Raw genomic sequence first — 20709 nt, 5'->3', positions numbered from 1 at the left:
TCAATAACTTAAATTACGCAGAATTGACAAAAAAACACACAAAAAAAGCACAGTTTTTATGGCTGGAGAGAGAGTGGAAGTGTGCTAAACATTGGTGGCTAGTAGGGATGTAACGGTATCAGAATTTCATGGTACGGTAATACCTCGGTATGAATGTCACGGTACGGTATTTATTGAATCATTTACAGGAAAAAACAAAACTTATGAAAATACTCCAAAAAAGTGCCAAAAGTGTCAATGACATACAAATTAGCCATCTATCTGTAAGCTTTGAAACAGGAACTTCAATTTTAATAACAAAAAAATATTAAACCATGTAAAAAAAATAAAGTTTCAATTTAGTATTGTTGAAAACTCATCACATTCAACATTTAATCACTCACTCACTTAGATAGAGATGGGTTTAAAGGAAAATTATCATATAAATATAATCTGGTAAAAGCTGGTATCTCTGGGCATTTACAATGTCCCCTGCAACAGAAAAAAAACCCTCTCATTTGGGACTGAGGTTTCTGGGACAAGAGAGATATGACTTGGCCCAGGTTGACAGCAGTGGGTAACGTTGTGCATTGTCTTTCCCCCACTTGAGAGGACAAACCATGTGTAAGATAGAGGTCTCATGTCTGCATCAATCTGAACAGTGTGCTGACAACACCGCTATTCAGTACGCGCGCGACAACACAGCTGATAAGAACTCGCGCGACAACACAGCTGATTAGAACTCGCGCGACAACACAGCTGATAAGAACTCGCGCGACAACACCGCTATTCAGTACGCGCGCGGCGACAACACCCGCTTTAGAGTTTTCCAGCTCTTTTCATCCCCGCTTCTAGCAGCACACTCCATTTCCGCATTACTGGATCTGTAGCGACAACAGACCGCAAGGGATGATGGTCAAGCATGGGCTGATGGGAATTGTAGTTTTCGCTACCTCCCGTTCGCTTCATTCGCCTGAGCAAATTTTCTCAGAAGACCTATAGTTTTACCGAGTCATGCGACTTCGGTAATATCGAAAAAAAATAATATTGCAGTATGACGGTATTTACAATACCGTTACATCCCTAGTGGCTAGTGTAACTTTTTTGGATCATATTTTTGACTATTTTTCAAAATTTTCCCATTTTTTTCCAGTCAATTTGCTCAGTAGTTCATGGTGATGTACAGTGGTCCCTCGTTATTTGCAGGAGTTCTAAAAATTACCCGCAATAGGTAAAATCTGTGAAGTAGTCAACTTTTTATTCATTCATTTTCTTTTTGGCTTAGTCCCTTTATTAATTCGGGGTTGCCACAGCGGAATGAACCGCCATAATCAACTTTTATTTTTTACAATGACTATAGATTTTTTAAGGTTGTAAACCCCAGTTTTCTACACTACACAGTTTTTTCAGACAGGCATTAACATTCTTCCTGCAGTCACTGATCCACAAAGCTAAAGCAGACTCCATCTGCTGCGTTCACATAAGACGCGGAATGTGTGTCAAGTGTGAGTGATTTACACGTTAAGTCAATGCAAACGCACGAATAGACATCCTGCGGCGTGATACGCGCGAATGACGCGAATTGCGCGAATGGCATGATACGCGCGAATGGTGCGGCACAAATTGAGCTTTTTGGATGCACCTCTGAAACAATCTAGTGGACTCAGACACTGCCCTAAACGTATCGACGCTGTTTTTCAGCCTTCATAAAGCACATAAACAGTTATTTTCTCAATAAAATCCATGTTAGCCATTTAGCTGTGAAGCTAGAGTCTCTAGGCAGACAGAAGCCCTGCCCATCACGCAAATCCGCGTCTGTTCGGAAATGAATTTAAAGCGCGAATGAAGCGGATTTGACGCGCAAATGAACCGAGTAAACTCAAATGTTCACGCAGCTATTTACGCCCGAATAGCGTGATTTATCTGTGCGTTCCGCGTCTGATGTGAACTCAGCATTATGATGCTCTTGTTGTGGAAAGTTACAACCCTTTGTTAAAAACGTATTGCTGCTGTCGTCCTCATGTTATTCACCTTTTTATTTATGTAACAAACTGAAGATTTATTTATTCTGTAATAGCGCCCTACAGCCACGTAATTTCTACCTTTAGCAACTTTTGTGCAATGGTTAGCATCTTAGCATCTCTCTGCATTGTAGGTGCAACTGCATGTGCCTTTGATGATAATTGTTTAACATTGTGGTGTTTTTTGGGAAAAATCTTGCAAACATGCAGTCAGGGGTGCTTTCAAGGGCCCACACATTTTGGGGGCCCCCGGAGACATTTTCAAGGACCCAACCCCTCCCCCCCCTCTCCACTTTCGTCTGCCCTGCAGCTTCAATCACCCCCTCGCCCCATCGCTCTTCACTTTCTTCCGCAAAACAGAAAAGAAAAGAAACAGAGATAAAAGCAATGCAAAATCAAGGTAAAACTATGTGATCACTGTGCACTTTTAGGTTTGCTTTATTGTAAAGGTTTAAGATTCGCTGGTATAGGTGAACTGTGCTACAACCCTCATCTTCTGGTGGATATGTACACTGAAAAAAAATTATTCGTTGTTATTTACGTGCCAAGCTGCATGCCAAATAATGCCTTATAACACTGTAAAATCTAAAATATGTTTCTCTGATTATATGTCATTACACGTTTCAGAGGAGAAATCCACTAGAGGGCGCTCTACATTTTTGTGAATATGAAATACATAGTGTAAATATTGTTGTACATTTCACATACACACTTAACTTCTATACTGAGCTTGGATTTACAAATTTTTTTAAGTAAGTAGTTGCAAACAGTTTATATGGGCTGAATTTGAACAAACAAATTAAGTTGAACGTTACTAAATTTAATCTTAAATTCAACCCTTATAAATTGTGTCCAACCACTTACCAAAAAAAAAAATAGTAAATCCAATTTCAGTGTACAAGAAGAGTGTATGTGAAAACATTTACCCTAAGTACTGAATTTCAGTTTCAGAAAAATGCAGAGAGCGCCCTCTAGTGGATTTGTTATCTGAAACGTGCAATGAAATATAACCAGAAAAACATGTTTTCTGTTTCACAGTAAAACAGGGAGTTATTTGGGACACAATTAGAGAAAGACGTGTTGTTTGTGAGCATATGTCATGAAGATCTTACCTATGCATGTGCGAGCATCAGCATGTATGCGGAAACCCTCACTGCACTCACAGTGATAGGAACCAAGTGTGTTCACACAAGTCTGCTGGCAGCCGCCATTCATCTCCTCACACTCATCTATATCTGTGAAGACAACATGCAGACACACACATATGTAAATAATACACATCAAATGAGTTATGCTCTGCCTTCACATTGTGAAAGAATATGTGACAATTTTGATCTGAATCCTTTCTTTCTTTTAATGTTTATTTTGTCTTACTTTAAAATGGTGAAACTGATTATTATTTAAATCTGCTTATTCAAATAATTACTTTATAATTCAAGTATTGAAGGCCAAAAATAGTGATGCACCGATATGGAAATTTATATTGATACTGAATACATGTTGATACCTAACCCTAACCGATAACTCTTTATTTTTGAAAGCCAATAACTGATATCTAGGTTATTAAATACAAACTTTTCACAAAATCATTTCATATGACATTCTTTCATTTATGATGTACTCCACTTTTATGTTGAAGACCCTCATGCTGCTGACAGTAATAATTAAATGAATTAATTTAATCAAATTTAGGCAGCACTGTGGCGCAGTGGGTAGCATAAACGCCTCACAGCAAGAAGGTCGCTGGTTCGAGCCCCAGCTGGGTTAGTTGGCATTTCTGTGTGGAGTTTGCAGCATGTTCTCCCTGAGTTTGCGTAGGTTTCCTCTGGGTGCTCTGGTTCCCCCTACAAGTCCAAACACATCCAGTACAGGTGAATTGGGTAAGCTAAATTGTCCGTATTGTACGTGTGTGAATGAGTGTGAATGGATGTTTCCCAGTGATGGGTTGCAGCTGGAAGGGCATCCGCTGCGTAAAACATGCTGGATAAATTGGTGGTTCATTCCACTGTGGCGACCCCAGATTAACAACTGAACTAAGCTGAAAAGAAAATGAATGAATGAATATTCAATTTAATTAGTTCATAAGTTATCCATTGTAATATTTCAGCTTAATTTTCTTATCAAGACAATCATTATAACACTAAAAATATGCATTTATCAGTCAATACCGATATGATCACCGATATATAACTCGCAAACCACTGTGTTGTTGAGATTTAGCCAATTTTATGACTTCAGTCAAACAAAATATTTGTATCGAGTGAATGGGTTAAAGCTTATTATCTTAGAGAAATGACTCTATTAGAAAAGTATGTAATTTTGAATCACAATAATTTGGCACAATAGTTTGTCAATTTATAACAATAATTTGATACAATGTCTGGATTGGTGTTTTAAATTACAGTAAAAAAAATCCTGGTAATAAACTACCAGGAATACTGTTATAGTTATAAAATATATTGTTAAATACAGTTGAAATCAGAATTATTCAAAAAAAAAATATATATATATATATATATATATATATATATATATATATATATATATATATATATATATATATATATATATATATATATATATATATATATATATATATTTTTTTTTTTTTTTTTTTTTTTTTTTTTTTTTTTTTTAAGATTACCCAAATTATGTTTTACAGAGCAAGGTAATTTTTACGTTATGTCTGATAATATTTTTTTCTTCTGCAGAAAGTGTTTTGTTTTATTTAAGGTCAATATTATTAGCCCTTTTAAGCTATTTTTTTTTTCGACTGTCTACAGAACAAACTATAATTATACAGTAACTTGCCTAATTACCCTAACCTGCCTAGTTATCCTAATTAACCTAGTTAAGCCTTTCAATTTCAGCTGTATAGCTGAAGCTGTATAGAAGTGTCTTCATGACAAAGATTAAATAAATCAGTTATTAGAAATGAGTTATTAAAACTATTATGATTAGAAATGTGTTGACAAAATATTCTCTCAGAAATTGAGGGGAAAAAAATAAACGGGGCTAATGATTCAGCGGGGCTAATAATTCAGGGGGTTTAATAATTCTGACTTCAAATGTACTCATATTGTTTCAAACTACTAAAATGTCATTAAAAGTCACTGTTAAACTGCAGAGTTGAATTTTTAACATCAAGTCAACAGAGCAGATATCAAAGTCATTTAATGCAATTCATAAATGAAAATTAAGAGAAATTTATATATATATATATATATATATATATATATATATATATATATATATATATATATATATATATATATATATATATATATATATATAATATATATATATTTTWTWTATTWATTTTTTAAGAATCTGTTTTCATATAGCCGAAACAAATAGTCCAAACAAGTCTTGATTGACCCAGTTCATACGTTTAAGAATGGTTGAGGACTTCACCGACCAGCACAAAAACACTCTCAGCAAAAAACCTTTTATTATCATTATCAAAAGGAAGGTTAGAGGTGATTCAGATATCACAAAGATGTCCAGAAAGCACAAAAGTACCAGAGTAGTTTTTGGTATTTTGCTATAGTGCAGGCAAAAAGTTCAGCATGAAACATTGTCATGTTCAGTGCATTAAAGTTTTACCATAAATAGTAAATGTCAAACTGTCACTATGAAAAATGTGCTTGTATAGTGGACATTACTGGTGACCAACCATGTTTCACGCCGTCCTTTTCTTGATCACTTAAACATATGTTTGCATTGAGAAGCTTATTTGTGGACATAAAAGAAGTCTAAAAAGAAAAGAGCACATTAAAAATAACATGATTAATTGGATTGACATCAATTTATTTAACAAGTGATTGCAATCAACTCACATGAGCTGACTTTAAAGAAAGTAAGTTGAACATACAAAATTTTATTTGTTTGTTTAAATTCAGCCCATATAAATTGTTTGCAATTACTTACCTTAAAAAAAGGATAAATCAAATGAGTCACCGTGTACTGTTGACATGTGTCTGTAGTGGACATAAGTTCATTCATCATCACATCTTTAGCTTAAATTCCTGTTCTAAAATGTCTGATTCATAATTCACAGACAAATCCATGTTTTTCATACATGAGTTTGTGTTCGTGAAATGTAAGAAAGAAATGTTTACAAAATCAACATTGCATACGTCACAGTCATGATATACTGCTGGAAGCTCTTGTAAATGTTCAAAAAGGCCATTTGCAATTTCCTCAGTGCTGCATGGGTTTTGTCAGACTATTTGGGTTAAGTGCTTTAACACACCGCCTGCCTCATGACTAGATTATTGAATGTGGTTCCTTGCCGCAAATTAACCCTTCTGACCCTAACAAATTCACTTACAGCTGTCCAGACTATTTCCCACAAATCTACAGCGGTTTAAAAAAAAGTCAATGTTGCAAGAGTGACACTGTGATGCCGTTTACAATAAATGACTGGATAATGAATGAAATCCTCCTAAAAAGAAATCTTTTTCATTTAAACTGTTTACACTTCCACATAGTTGTTTGCTTGAATGTTACAGTTGAAGTCAAAATGATTCGCCCTCCTGTGAATTTGTTTTTCAAATATTTCTCAAATTTTGTTTAACAGAGCAAGACATTTTTCACAGTATTTCCTTTAATATTTATTCTTCTGGAGAAAGTCTTTTATTTCGGCTAGAATAAAAGCAGTTTTACATTTTTTAAACACCATTTTAAGGTCAAAATTATTAGACCCGATAAGCAATATTTTTTTCAATGTGATGATGTTTAAAAGCAAAGACATTTTTCACTGTATTTCCGATAATATTTTTTCTTCTGGAGAAAGTCTTATTTGTTTTATTTCGGCTAAAATAAAAGCAGCTTTTAATTATTTTAAAATATATATTTTAAGGTCAATAATATTAGCCGAAAGAGAGGTGGAGGTAAGACTTGTGATTTTTAATCTTTGGGTAATTGTCAAATGTAGAAAACTTTTAATGTCAACTTTTAGAGTTTTATTGTATTGATGTACACCTGATTAATGATAATAGTTGATACACTTTATCTCTGTAGAGTGAGGTCGGAAATGGGAAGAATGTTTATTGTCATTGCTGTGAAGATTATAAGTTATTGTGTGATTAATGAATAATAATATGAGAGTGACGGTTTAACTAATTGCACATTGTGATGGACTCTGGAATAAAAGGGTGGAGTTAGAGAATTGTGTCACACACTGAGGAAGGCTTTGTGCCGAAATGTCTGTTTGTCTGTTATCACCCGTAAAATGTAAGAAAAAGAAAAAAAAAAAACAGTACGAAGCAATTAAGTGCGAATCATTACCTTCTTTTGAACAATAATATTAGCCCCCTTAAGCATTTTTTTTCTTGATTGTACACAGAGCAAATCATCATTATACAAAGACTTGCCTGTTTATCTTAGGTTCCCAAATAACCTAATTAAGCCTTTAAATGTCACTTTAAGCTGAATACTAGTATCTTGAAAAATATGTAGTCAAATATTATTTGCTGTCATCATGGCAAAGATAAATTAAATCAGTTATTAGAAATGAGTTATTAAAATTATTATGTTTAGAAATGACTTCAACTGTATTTGTCCATGCTAATAAATATAAATAAATTACTGGCAACAATGCAGTATTAACTTTAGAGTCTACCTAACATGAAAAGTACTTATAAGCCATTTTAATCTTGTTTGATGTTGATGAATTCATTATTAGCGTTTAAACTCCTTATAAAAGTGATTTTTGCATAATAGGCCCCTATTTTAAACTTGACTTCAAAAACATATTATTAACAGAAAAAATGCAAGTTTTTACCTACCTTGGCAAGATTTCCCATCATCTCTGAGTTTACTGCCGCCAGGACATTTGCAGAAATAGCTGCCGATAGAGTTACAACATGTGCCTTCACAACCTCCATTACTGACCGCACACTCATTTATGTCTGAGAAAGAAAGAAAAACAGTGAGCATCAAATATGTGTTTTATTGTGCAATGAGTTGTTCAATATGATATACAGTTGAAGTCTTTGATTTTTCTTTCTTTTTTAAATATTTCCCAAATGATGTTTAACGGAGCAAATAAATTTTCACAGTTCTGGAAAACACCCATACACTCTCACATTCACACATACACTACGGCCTATACGCATGTCATTGGACTGTGGGGGCAGCCGGAGCACCCAAAGAAAACCCATGACAATACGGGGAGAACATGCAAACTTCACACAGAAATGCCAACTGGCCCAGCCGGCACTCAAACCAGCAAGCTTCTTGGTGTGTTAACCCAATAAAGGTTAAGAATAACCCAACAATGCAACAATTTTTTATTTCAACTGGTTGAGTTATTGATAAATGACCCAATAAAGGTTGAAAATAACTCAACAAAGCACCAAATATGTAATCCAACTGGTTGAGTTATTAATAAATAACCCAAAAAAGGTTAAAAACAACCCAACAAAGCTTTAAATATTTTAACTCAACGATTGGGTTAAATAAATAACTCAAAGTTGTTTAGAGTGTGGCTATTTCCCCCTGATAATGACTTTTCTGTCCATCTGGTCAATCTGTCTTTTCTTATCCATCTACTTCCTCTTTACATTTTGAATGTTTTCCCCTCTCTGCATGCTGTTTGGATCTGTAAAAGACTTTCTGCAATAATATTTCCTGTCTGGTGTCTTTACATAGGATGGCTCGCAGTCATTTTAGCGTAGCTGTAAAAAAATGTCATCACACAGACATAAACAGACAAACCACACAAAAAAACACTCGACCAGGTAATAAGTCCAAGATGGTCCGTACAGCTGCTAAACAGGTTTTCAGCAGATACACACACCAACAAAAGTATGCAAAAAGCATTAAAGGTTTTTTTTTTTTTTTTACAGATCTGCCAGTGTGTCTTTCTGTACAGCCTCAGAAACCAAGGATGGGTCGCCATTGGAGGATTCAGGCCACACCCATGCTTGGTTTCTAAGGCAACACAGGATCGTCAGATGTTATGATAAAACTTAAATACTATGCATATTTATCAATATGAGGGATTAGTGTAAACTGTAAAAGTACTAAACCAGAAGTTCTAGTGCTGTATTCACTATGAATAACGTTTATAACTAGAAAAGTAAAGTTTGTAGACAAACTTTATGGTGGTTTGAGAGCCTCGTCTAAAAGTCTGAAGTAGTTTCAAAGTTTAAATAACTGAAGTAGTTTTTAAAAAGTTTGAAACAGTTGGCATAGAGAGAAAAGTATGGATTGACACGTTTCTTGCTAGGTGGTTGCTTGGGTGTTCAGAGTGGTTGCTAAGGCATTGCTCGCGTGTTCTGAGTTGTTAAGGTGTTGCTAGGTGGTTGCTAGGGTGTTGATAGTGATTGCTAGGCCTTTGTTGTTAAGGCATTGCTAGAGTGTTTTGACTGGTTGCTAAGGCATTGCTGGCGTGTTCTGAGTCGTTAAGGTGTTGATAGGCGGTTGCTAGGGTGTCCCAAGTAGCTGTAAAGGTGTTGCTAGGCGGTCGTTTTGTTGTTGCTATGCGGTTGCTGGGGTGTTCTGAGTAGTTGCTAGGGTATTGCTAGGGTGTTTTATGTTATTGCTTAGTGATTGCTATGCTGTTCCTAGGTTGTTCTAAGTCAGGGGTGTCCAAACGTGGTCCTGGAGGGCCGGTGTTCTGCAGATTTTAGATCCAGCTTGCCTCAACACACCTGCAAGGATGTTTCCAGAAAGCCTAAGAGCTTGATTAACTAGCCCAGGTGTGTCTGATTGGGGTTGGAACTAAACTTTGCAGGACACCGGCCCTCCAGAACCGAGCTTGGACATGCCTGTTCTAAGTGGTTGCTAAGACGTTGCTGGGCAGTTGCTAGGGTATGAAATAGCATGTTGCTAGTATGTTTATAGTGTGAATTAGCATGTTGTTAGTATGATTAGTTTGCTTGTTAGTATGTTTCTAGTGTGAATCAGTATATTGTTAGTATGGATTGGCATGTTGTTGGTATGTCCAATGTAAAGTCAATGGCAGATTTTTATAATGGAGGTCTATGGGACAGTTGCTAGGGTGTCGTAAGTGGTTGCTAAGGTGTGGCTAATAAGTTGAAAGGTCATCATTGATTGGCAGATTGGTAGTCTGCGTTAAATGAGCCCAGCCTTAAGTCTGGCGCAAAGTTATGAGGTCACAAAGTTTGGTCCAATGTTAAGTCAATCAGACTTTTCTGAATTTTCCGGGTCAGTTTTGGGAAAACCGTAAGTCTGATCAGTTGGAAAAGATATAGTAACTTAATTGAGTATAGTTTGGATGTTTGGAGTTAGTTTGATAGTTGAACGCTTTAGGAGGAGTTGGGTTCTTAAAATAGTTGAAGAAGAAGAAGACAGAAGAATGTTACGTTTTTGTAGTATTACGTTCACACCGAAAGCCGAAAAGTAGCCAGAAGACATTTACTTTCAATGGGAGCCGGCCGCGAGGAGCAGCGCGGTGTCAAGGAGAGTTGAATTCAAGTCAACTGAATGTTAATGAGCTAGACGCAGTTCGGCGGCAAGCAATCGGAATGTAGAAGTTTACCGCTTAAGCAGATTCCAAAGAACACAGACCTGTGGAGTTTTGTTCTGATCAAAGTTGTTGCCAAGTTTGATTATTGCGGTCGCCGGTTTTCTAATTATTTGTAATGTTTTCTTACCAAAACATACAAAAGTTACTGGTGAGTTACTGATGTGCATTAATGTTATAGATATTTTCTTTCTTTAAAAAAGTGGGAATCTCATGCAACATTACAAACAGTATTGCTGCTTCAGGATATTTCAGACATATGGAAACATTGGATATTTAAGTGGAGCAAAGCCACACCACGTGCAACTTGATCTTCCATTCTTAAATGAATTTGATAAAAAGTGTGCAACATTCTCACGCTAGAAAGCATGTTTTATGCGGGAATGTAACTGATAGAATATGCTGCAATGGCCCCTTTATATACGAGATCAATGTAACGAATTTTCACGCTCTCGCCGCCAGAGCTGAAGGCAGACAGCGTTGACGCCAGGGTGGCCAGAGCGACCTTTGATGCTCTCACTGCTTTTGGTATGAACTAACAGTAACAGTATGTTGGCCATCTGAAGCCATTTTAACATATATGCTACACAAAGATTTGAAGGGAAAGTTAAACCTACTGTAGGCCAATGTCCTAACAAAAATATTCAATGTCATATGATTTATTGCATAACAATAGGATAACTAGGGGCAGCACGGTGGCTCAGTGGTTAGCACTGTCGCCTCACAGCAAAAAGGACGCTAATTAGAATCCCGGCTGGGCCAAAACTCATCTGTTTTCTCTTTTCTGATCTTGTGGAGTCACATCTTCCTGACAGCCTTTGACTCAACAACACGACACTGACCTTGAGCAAGCGCTACATAGTAATACACAGCGCTGACAGCATCTTTCCTGTGGAACCACAAGAACAGATTTACAGATGTACTGGAGTTAGGTGCTCTATCTGTGGTTATTACATTAGAGAGCGTTTGGCAAGATCCGACAGTCACTGTTTCAAAAAGGAAGTCAAGACCAGATAAAATAATTTATGGTTATTAGTTTTCCTGGGTTGCTCTGATCACCAAACATTCACTTAATCTCTCTTAAGAGACAGAGGAAATACTTTAAATGTCTTCCAGTCAACTTTGACCATGCATACAGTATGTTTAAATATCTAAGACAGACTGAAGAATGAGGAAAACTTAGAAAGCAAGTGTAATAACAGCTAAACAGAAATTCTATCTATAATAAAGGAAATAAATAAAATGCAACATCATGAGGGTGACTAATGGATGACAGAATGTTATTTTATTGTTAAACTTTTACTTTAAGTGATTTAATAACTCCTACAATAAAAAAGAAGTACTTTAAAGGGGTGGTCCACTATGATATCATATTTTAAGCTTTGGTTGATGTGTAATGTAGCTGTGTGAACATAAACAACATCACTGAATGTAAAAAGTTCTAGGTTCAATGCAAAGGGAAACCTTGGTTTTCACAGAGTTAGCTTAGGTAAGCCTACAATGAACGAATTTTGGGGACTACAAAAAATAATTCCGTCGCCTGTGAGATCACAATGGTTCGTTTGCTGCGCACACAAACTGCGCAGCTAAGGGCCGTGGCCAGAGGCGTTGTAACGTTACAGCAGAGATAAAGCTAAAATGCGTCCAAACGCTGCTGTTTCCACAGAGCCTCGTCTTTTTCTGTATTTGGGCTTCCAAAGGACACGACACAAAGACAGAAGTGCTTACAGTTCAATATTAATTATGTTCCAGAGAATTATAAAATACATAGCAAGCATGATTTGACAAAACAGCTTCCAGAATCTCTCCCAGTTCAGTGCTGGATTCGGCTAAAATATCCTCAAAGCAGAAGTTGTCAACTACAACCTCTACAACCAGTGTTTTTATTTGTTAAAATTGATCATGACATGTACAGGATCTAGCGTTGACGTTATACTGTAGCAACGATGTAAACAATGGCAAATGCTTTGCACCGCAAACGATTTAGCTACAAATTCATATTAATCAGTCAAACTGCTATAAACACACACACACACACTTCACCAGCACGTTCGTGTCTTTTATGTGTGTGCGCGACTTTGCATTGATTGGCTTTAGGCAGCTTTTCCATGCGTTTCACATCTCAGATAATGAAGTCGCAAAAGATATGTGGATGATTCATATTACTTACACCTGCTTATTCCGGATACATGTGAAAGCCGTCGTGTAACGCGTTGAGTTAAAAAAATACAGGAGAACTCACCTAACTCGTGGTAGCAGCAGAAAAATAAATCAAGGCTCACACAGGTCTCATCCCACATCTTGTGCTTTATTCTTCTGTCACGATATAATACAGAAAATAACTTAATCCAAGCATAAGAGAAAATGAAAAAAAAAAGTCCTGTGCACATGCACTTGTTACAGAAAGTTCACACATTCACACACACAGACACACACACAGACAATGGCAAACGCTCTTGAAGGTGCCGCACCCCATTTTCACTCGTTACAGACACTTGTCCGATTTTATTTTAGTGAGCAGGCAGGAAGTTGACTGATTGTTTACACAGCAGAAAATCGCGTGCTTTTACGTGCGTGACATGGAGCCGATGCGTGAATCGCAGCACATTATGACGATGACCAATCAGAGTCACTTAAGGGCGGGCCTTTCAGAGGAACTAGGAAATATGAGTCGTTTTCATGTTAGCTGAGAAGCTGTGTATAATCAAAGTAAGATATATGAAAAAATAACGCAATTTCCTTCAAGTAAAACATGAGCACACATTGCTTTACATCTCATAAACATGACCAAGGCTTAAAATTACATTCTTGACCACCCCTTTAAATAAATTTTATGGAATGTAAGTGTGTTACATGGGTCACAATTTACAATAAGGTTTCATTAGTTTATGTTTTTACTAACATGAACTGATTATGAACAATATTTGTACAGAACTTATTAATCAAAGTTCAACATTTACTAATTGATTAATAAAATGCAAATTCATGCTTGTTAAGATTAATTAATGCACCATGAGTTAACACGAACTAAGAATCAACAACTGTATTTGCATTAACTAACATAAACAAATATTGTACAGTAATAAATGGGTTGATCATTCTACAATAAGTAAATGCATTAACTAACATTAACTAATACTACCTTATTGTAAAGTGTCACCATTACGTTATAAAATCTATGTAGAAGTAGCATACTTGTAAGTGTACCGACTTAATTGGCCCATTTTATTTATTCATTTATTTTTTTTGTATATAAATGTATACTTTGAAGTATACAGTAAGTGTAACAGAAGTAAACTTTTAATGCACCCACTGTAAAACAAACAAAAAGCGATAGTTACTTTACTTTAAAAAGTGAGCAAATCCATTGTAACTGTTAAATCGATTTTACTTCATTTTTTAAAATTCTACATGTAGGTGATTTAGTTAATAATTGAAGGTAATAGGATTACCTTTATTGAGTCAACTAATTGCTTTAAAATCAACTATTTACCGTTAGTAAATTCAGCTATAACTTTTTTACAGTGAAGTTCATGATTTAGTTTTTCTTATGTATTGCAAGGAACAACAAATAATAGCTTGACTTTTAGTTGATCATGTGGTATCAGAAGTGGTTTATATGAAAGGCAAAGGCCATTAGATTACACTTATTTTATCAAAATAAAACATGATCATGCCTTGATTTTTAATAATTAAAAAGACATTAAAGTCTCACTTGCTTAAACAAAAGTCTTATCACTTAACAGAAATAATGTAGAATACAGAATATGGTTCTGTAGAAAAAGAATTAATATTGTGTATCAATATTGTGTCATTTTGTTTGTATTATTGTGTAATATTGTGTATTAATATTGTCTCAGGCTGTTGATGTTGTCATCCACTCTGCAGGTCTCTCGCATGCCCCAATACTGAATGCAACCCCAAACCATGATTTTACCTTCACCAAACTTGACTGTTTCTGTGAGAGTCTTTGATCCATGCGGGTTCCATTAGGTCTTCTGCAGTATTTGTGATGATTGGGATGCAACTAGAAGTCAAGTTATTATTTGTTGCTAGTACAACTGAGATCGACAACAATATTTTTATCAGGTACTTAAAGTGTCAGAAGAATATTTAGAATACAGAATTATACTTCAAGTATATCAGTGAACAAATATAGGCCAAAAACGACAGAGTATACATAAGTGCAACTTTAAGTATATTTCTGAGGAACACCCAAAGTATCATTCAGAGAAGTACTTAAAGGTCCCATGAAGTTAAAATGAATTTTTTTAGATGTTAGTATCAGTATGTTAGATTTAAGGATATCAAAACCGTGAAATACAGTCATTAAGATCTAAAGCTTGTCATATGTCATTTCGGCCTAAATTAATCATTCATTCATTCATTCATTCATTCATTCATTCATTTTCTTGTAGGCGTAGTACCTTTATTAATTTATTAGTCGCCACAGTGGAATGAACCGCCAAATTATCCAGTTTTTTATGCAGCGGATGCCCTTCCAGCCGCAACCCATCACTGGGAAACATTCACACACACACACACACACACACACACACACACACACACACACACACACACACACACACACACACACACACACACACACACTACGGACAATTTAGCCTACCCAATTCACCATGCAGTCCTGCATGTCTTTGGACTGTGAGTGAAACTGTAGACCCGGAGGAAACCCACACGAATGCAGGGAGAACATGCAAAACTCCACACAGAAACATAAACTGAGCAGAGGTGTGACCCAGCAACCTTCTTGCTGTGAGGTGACACCACTACCTACTGCGCCACTGAGTCGCCCCCTAAATTAATCATCTACTTTTTATTTAAATCACCTCATACTTCAGTTTTTTCCTCAAATGTTCTGACCAGTCATATGCTCTCTAGTATCTGACATGCCCCGCCCCCGTCAAGACGCTTCTCAGTTGCTTTTTAATTGATGCGCTTGAGCTCGACCACTCTCACTGGCAGAGCTGATAAAACAAAACGATAGCTGTTTTTTCAAAGGTCCCTCTCTTCATGTATCAGTTACATCAAACATCGAATAAAAGATGCACATTTCAAAGCACTTCACTGGACCATTAAAAGTGCTTTTTTGTTTTGTTCAAAAGTGATATACTATAGAGCACACTTAGATGTTTTGTCTGCTGTGTCTAAATTATGAATCTTGATAAAGACTGATATGCACACTGAAATACATCTGAGAATAAACATCTGTTTAGCTTCTTTAGACGCCTGTTTTAATCATCCTCTTTGTCATTTCAAATCTCTGTACATCTCGATCAGTTTCATGCCCAGACCACTCATTATTCATGCTCTGGCTCTGACTACGAACAGAGGACAGGAAGAGGGCATAAATGATAAAACCATCTAGAAATAAAACTAGAATAAACAACCAATAAATGAAAAGCAAATGGAGCAAACAGAATTGAAAAGCATTCAACAAATGTTATTCAACTAATTCGGTTTGTGCTGTGTAATATTTAAACATTATGCTGTATTTATATACTTCAAAGAGCTTTTTGAACTGAATATATTCGGTATATTGTATGTCACAAAGCTTTTACATTTTAACTGCACTACTTTTCATTGTTTTTAAGTGTAAACATGCACAAATATAGACCTATTCTATTAATGTGTTTGCAATGCACATCTTGCAGCATCTTGAATATAAAGTACAGCTTTCTAAAAACCTTCTGCTTATTTAGATTTAAAAAAAAAAACATCTTTTGAAACATCTTCTAGATATTAGTTTGTTTAATCATGCCGTCTTTGCTTTTGCCTATAGCAACTTTATTCAAACAATTCAAATGTTGCGTATGTATTTTTTTATTTTCCTTTTATCTCAAGTCTACTTTAGACAGGTGTTGAGAATTAGCGAGTCTGCCAAAACACTTAAACAAATGCAAATAATGTCAAATAAACAAAATAAATATATAGCAAAATAAATATTTTTTTAAAATAAATATAAATTAACAAAACTAAATAAAATATAGATAAAACAAATATGAATAAAAATTAAATATATAATTATGCAAATATAAATAAATTAATTAATTAATAAATAAATAAATAAATACATTTTCTGTCAACAAACTGATAGAAACAAATCATCTCGATCAGTTTCATGCCCAGACCACTCATTATTCATGCTCTGGCTCTGACTGCGAACAGAGGACAGGAAGAGGGCTTAAATGATAAAAACATCTAGAAATAAAACTAGAATAAACAACCAAAAAATGAAAAGCAAATGGAGCAAACAGAATTGAAAGGCATTCAACAAATGTTATTCAACTAATTCGGTTTGTGCTGTGTAATATTTAAACATTATGCTGTATTTATATACTTCAAAGAGCTTTTTGAACTGAATATATTCGGTATATTGTATGTCACAGAGCTTTTACATTTTAACTGCACTACTTTTCATTGTTTTTAAGTGTAAACATGCACAAATATAGACCTATTCTTTTATTGTGTTTGCAATATATATATACTTTTCAATACTTATATCAAACGTACACAGTAGGACATTAAATAAAGAGGTACAATATAATAATATTAAACTAAATTAAAACAATAGATTTGAAAAAATATTGTGTTGCTAGGTAGTTGCAAGGCTGTTTTGGTTCAAATAAAAATATCCCACTTCCAAACAATTCTGTTAAAATGCCATGTTTTTAACCATGAAAACGTTACAGTAAAAATCTGTTACCTGGTTATCAATGAGTTTCTTTAAGAAGTTTGGTGAATACCTGTAAATTGACTTCCCAGAATAAATTACTGCTTATGCAAGGGGTTTCTAATGCAGCGTCTATGAGGCTGAGTGTAAATTTGACGTTATTCTCTCCTCTTGCTGTTGTCATCGGTCTCACAATATTTTTTTTCCTTTTTCTTAAAGTCTTGATAACACCATCATGGAGTTTTCCTTTTATTATTTGAGCAAATACGGTTATAAAAAAAAATGTTTTGTTGTACTCTCCCCGATTCATTGCGCTTTAAATTTACCCAACTTTGATGACTTCACTGCTTAGAAACCGGAAATGTGAAAAGGGTCTTTTGGTGTATTAACACTATTAACACCGGATCAGTTACCATTTTTACTATATATATATATATATATATATATATATATATATATATATATATATATATATATATATATATATATATATATATATATATATATACACGATATCCCTGTACCTCATAATTTTTAAGGTTTTGCATTTTATGGCATTTCTTGACTATTCACTTATGCCTTCTTCATTATAAAGAACACATCTGTAATTTATTTCCGTTGATTAACATTGAGAAGTTACATATTAACCGATGACCATCCGAACATGAGCAGTCTGACGGAACAGAAAACCAGTGGCCGTAACTATCTTTCCTTGCATCTCAGTTTGGCTTCAGCACAGATTGCCTGATGCGTTCAACAGATGACCGCTGACAAGACCTCACAAGGTCCCTACATAGTGTGTCTTTCCTTTCAAAAGAAGAATATCGTCACTGTTAGACCTTTTAATTTAAAATATAAACTGCTTAGTGCTTACTGTAAGTCCTTGATTTTAGTCTCAGATGAAACTAGATCCAACAAAGATGAAGAATTTTCATACCCTCTAATTCCTTTTCTCTAGTTTTTCTCAAAATATGGTAAAGTCGTCTTGTTATCTCTCAGGATTTTAAATGCTTCGAAGATGTGTCTCAGGAATATCCCCTATCCTTAACTGGGAGATCCACTTTTATGACATAGACAGGACTTTAAATGGAAAGCCAAATGGCAAAAAAGACATTTTGTAAAGTTTCGGTAACCAATGGTTAATGTTAATGGTAACCATTGAAGGAAAAAATTAAGACAATGGTTTGGTTACCGAAAAAAAACATTTGTTTAATTTAATTTAATTTATTTTTATTATTTTTTATTTGGTTTATGGTCATCGACATATTTATTTATTTATTTATTCATTTATTTTGGTTTATATGGTTTGGTTACCAACAATTTTAATTTAATTCAATTTAATTTAATTATTTTTTATTTGGTTTATGGTCATCGACATATTTATTTATTTATTTATTTATTTATTCATTTATTTTGGTTTATATGGTTTGGTTACCAACAATTTTAATTTAATTTAATTTAATTTAATTATTTTTTATTTGGTTTATGGTCATCGATATATTTATTTATTTATTTGGTTTATTAGGTTTGGTAGCCAACAATTTCATTCATTCATTTATTCATTCATTCATTCATTTATTTTGGTTTATATGGTTTGGTTACAAACAATTTAATTTTAATTTTTTTAATTTAATTTAATTTTATTTTATTTTATTATTCTTTGTTTATTTATTTGGTTTATATGTGTACCAACATTTTTTTTTTGTATTTATTTATTTATTTATATGGTTTGATTTTTAAAAATTGTATTTTTATTTGTTTGGTTGGTTGGTAGTGTAACGACGGGGAGTGACACCAACAACAGAGGGTAGGATCCAAATGCAGGTTTATTCACAGTCAGGCAAGCAATGGTCAAAATCAGGTATGAACAGGTATGTGCAGGCAAATCCAGAGTCGTAATCAAGGTACAGGCAATAGGTCGAAAGGCTGGCGGCTAAACAGGGCAACAAGGATACAAAGCTAGGTTCAAACACGGAGAAACAAGACAGGGAGAAACGCGTCGTAATGTCACTTAACAGTAAACAAGACTCGGCAAACTGGATGGGTTCATGAATGGCTTAAGTATGGTGTGTTATTAGTCTTTGACAAGGTTCAGCTGGTGAGTGTAATCAAGCGAGATGAATGAGCAGGCGTGCGTGTTTGGAAGAAGTGCATGTAGGAATGTGTAGTCCTGGGAAATGCGGAAGTGAAGTTCATGATTATAGTGGAAACCAGCGATCTCCGGAGAACGATCGCTGGTTATCGTAACAGGTAGGTTGGTTGGTTGCCAACATTTTGATTTTTTTATACAGTTTCTTTTTTTATTATTTGTCTAATATGGTTGGTTGCCAACAGTTTTGTTTAATTTTATTTTATTAATTTACTTCATTTAATTTTATTTTATTAATTTTATTTCCTTTAGTTATGTGTTCTGCAGAAGAAAGTAATTCATACATGCAAGTGGATTGTGCATAAATAATAACAGAATTTTCTCATTTATTTGAACTAATCATAGAGGACAGTTTTGTTTATACAGCCACAATCTGCTCATCTTTCAACATGTGAGGCACGTGTCTTCTGTTGTATAGAGATCCCACAGATCATTGCACTTGGCCTTATATTATCTTACATAAACACACATATCCATACCAGGCCTTGCATTCAAGCATGGCTTCATTTCAAACAACCAGCAAGGGAGTGTAAAACATCTGCAAAGAATTAATGGATGATCTGGATCCAGCTACCAACAGGATGTTTCAGTAATCAATCAAAATAATACATTTACAGGTGCTTTGAAAGAAATTAGTTATATGAAGTTATTACAAATTTGGTATGATTAGTTTATTGTACTCTTCTGTGTGATTTTAGATTTTTATCTTCTTTTATATAATTACCTAAGAGTTTTATCGGAGTTCATAGGGAAATGAAAGTTCAATTTAATTTGCATTAAGCTTTTTCTCTATAGTATTAATAGAGATCCAAAATTTGCTAGATTTTTGTGCATTTTCACAACAAATCGTAAGAATTGAAGCAAATAATACCTTAAGTTTTGAAATTGACCTTTGACAATCAGTCTTATTTGCTGTATACAGTGCAGCCAAAAAAAACGTTCATAAAATGAGCTGAAACAACAAAATTCTTCAGTTTTTTCCGAGACAACTTAATTGTTTCATGTACAATCAGCTTAAATTTGCAAAGTTATAAATTAGGTTCATTCCTTCATGTTGACCCAACACAAACCAATTGTGTGGAACCCAGTATTTATACACTGTAAAAACATTCTTGAAACCTAATTTTTTTAAGTTGAATCAAGTGAACTTTTCTAGTCATCTCAACTTATATAACTATAACTGACTAAAAATATTAAGTTTAACTGCAGAATTTTACAAAATAGTTGAAACTTGATCAACTTATTAAAATGGGTTAAAGTAACATGAAAATGTTAGTAGTCATGACTTTTATCATATTGTTTTTTATAAATGCTAAATCCTGAAGGGACTGATTAAGACTCAATAATAAGCAATAAAATCTCCTGGAAC

The 20709-nt window shown here is 34.5% G+C and overlaps 1 protein-coding gene across 2 annotated transcripts in view; it reads right to left on the bottom strand.

Annotated features, from left to right (window-relative positions):
* The window catches only part of egfem1 (EGF-like and EMI domain containing 1), a 119423-nt gene that overhangs the window by 76474 nt on the left and 22240 nt on the right, over positions 1-20709 (bottom strand). For both annotated transcript variants that reach the window (XM_073923172.1, NM_001080189.1), the window contains 2 exon segments: positions 7793-7915; positions 3113-3235 (listed from right to left, as the gene is read on the bottom strand). In XM_073923172.1, coding sequence (XP_073779273.1) covers positions 3113-3235; positions 7793-7915 — 246 coding nt within the window.

The sequence above is a fragment of the Danio rerio genome, chromosome 15 (assembly GCF_049306965.1).
Source record: "Danio rerio strain Tuebingen ecotype United States chromosome 15, GRCz12tu, whole genome shotgun sequence".
NCBI classification, from domain to species: Eukaryota; Metazoa; Chordata; class Actinopteri; order Cypriniformes; family Danionidae; genus Danio; species Danio rerio.
Note: the sequence above shows the minus strand (reverse complement) of the source record. Positions and strands in the feature narration are given on the sequence as shown.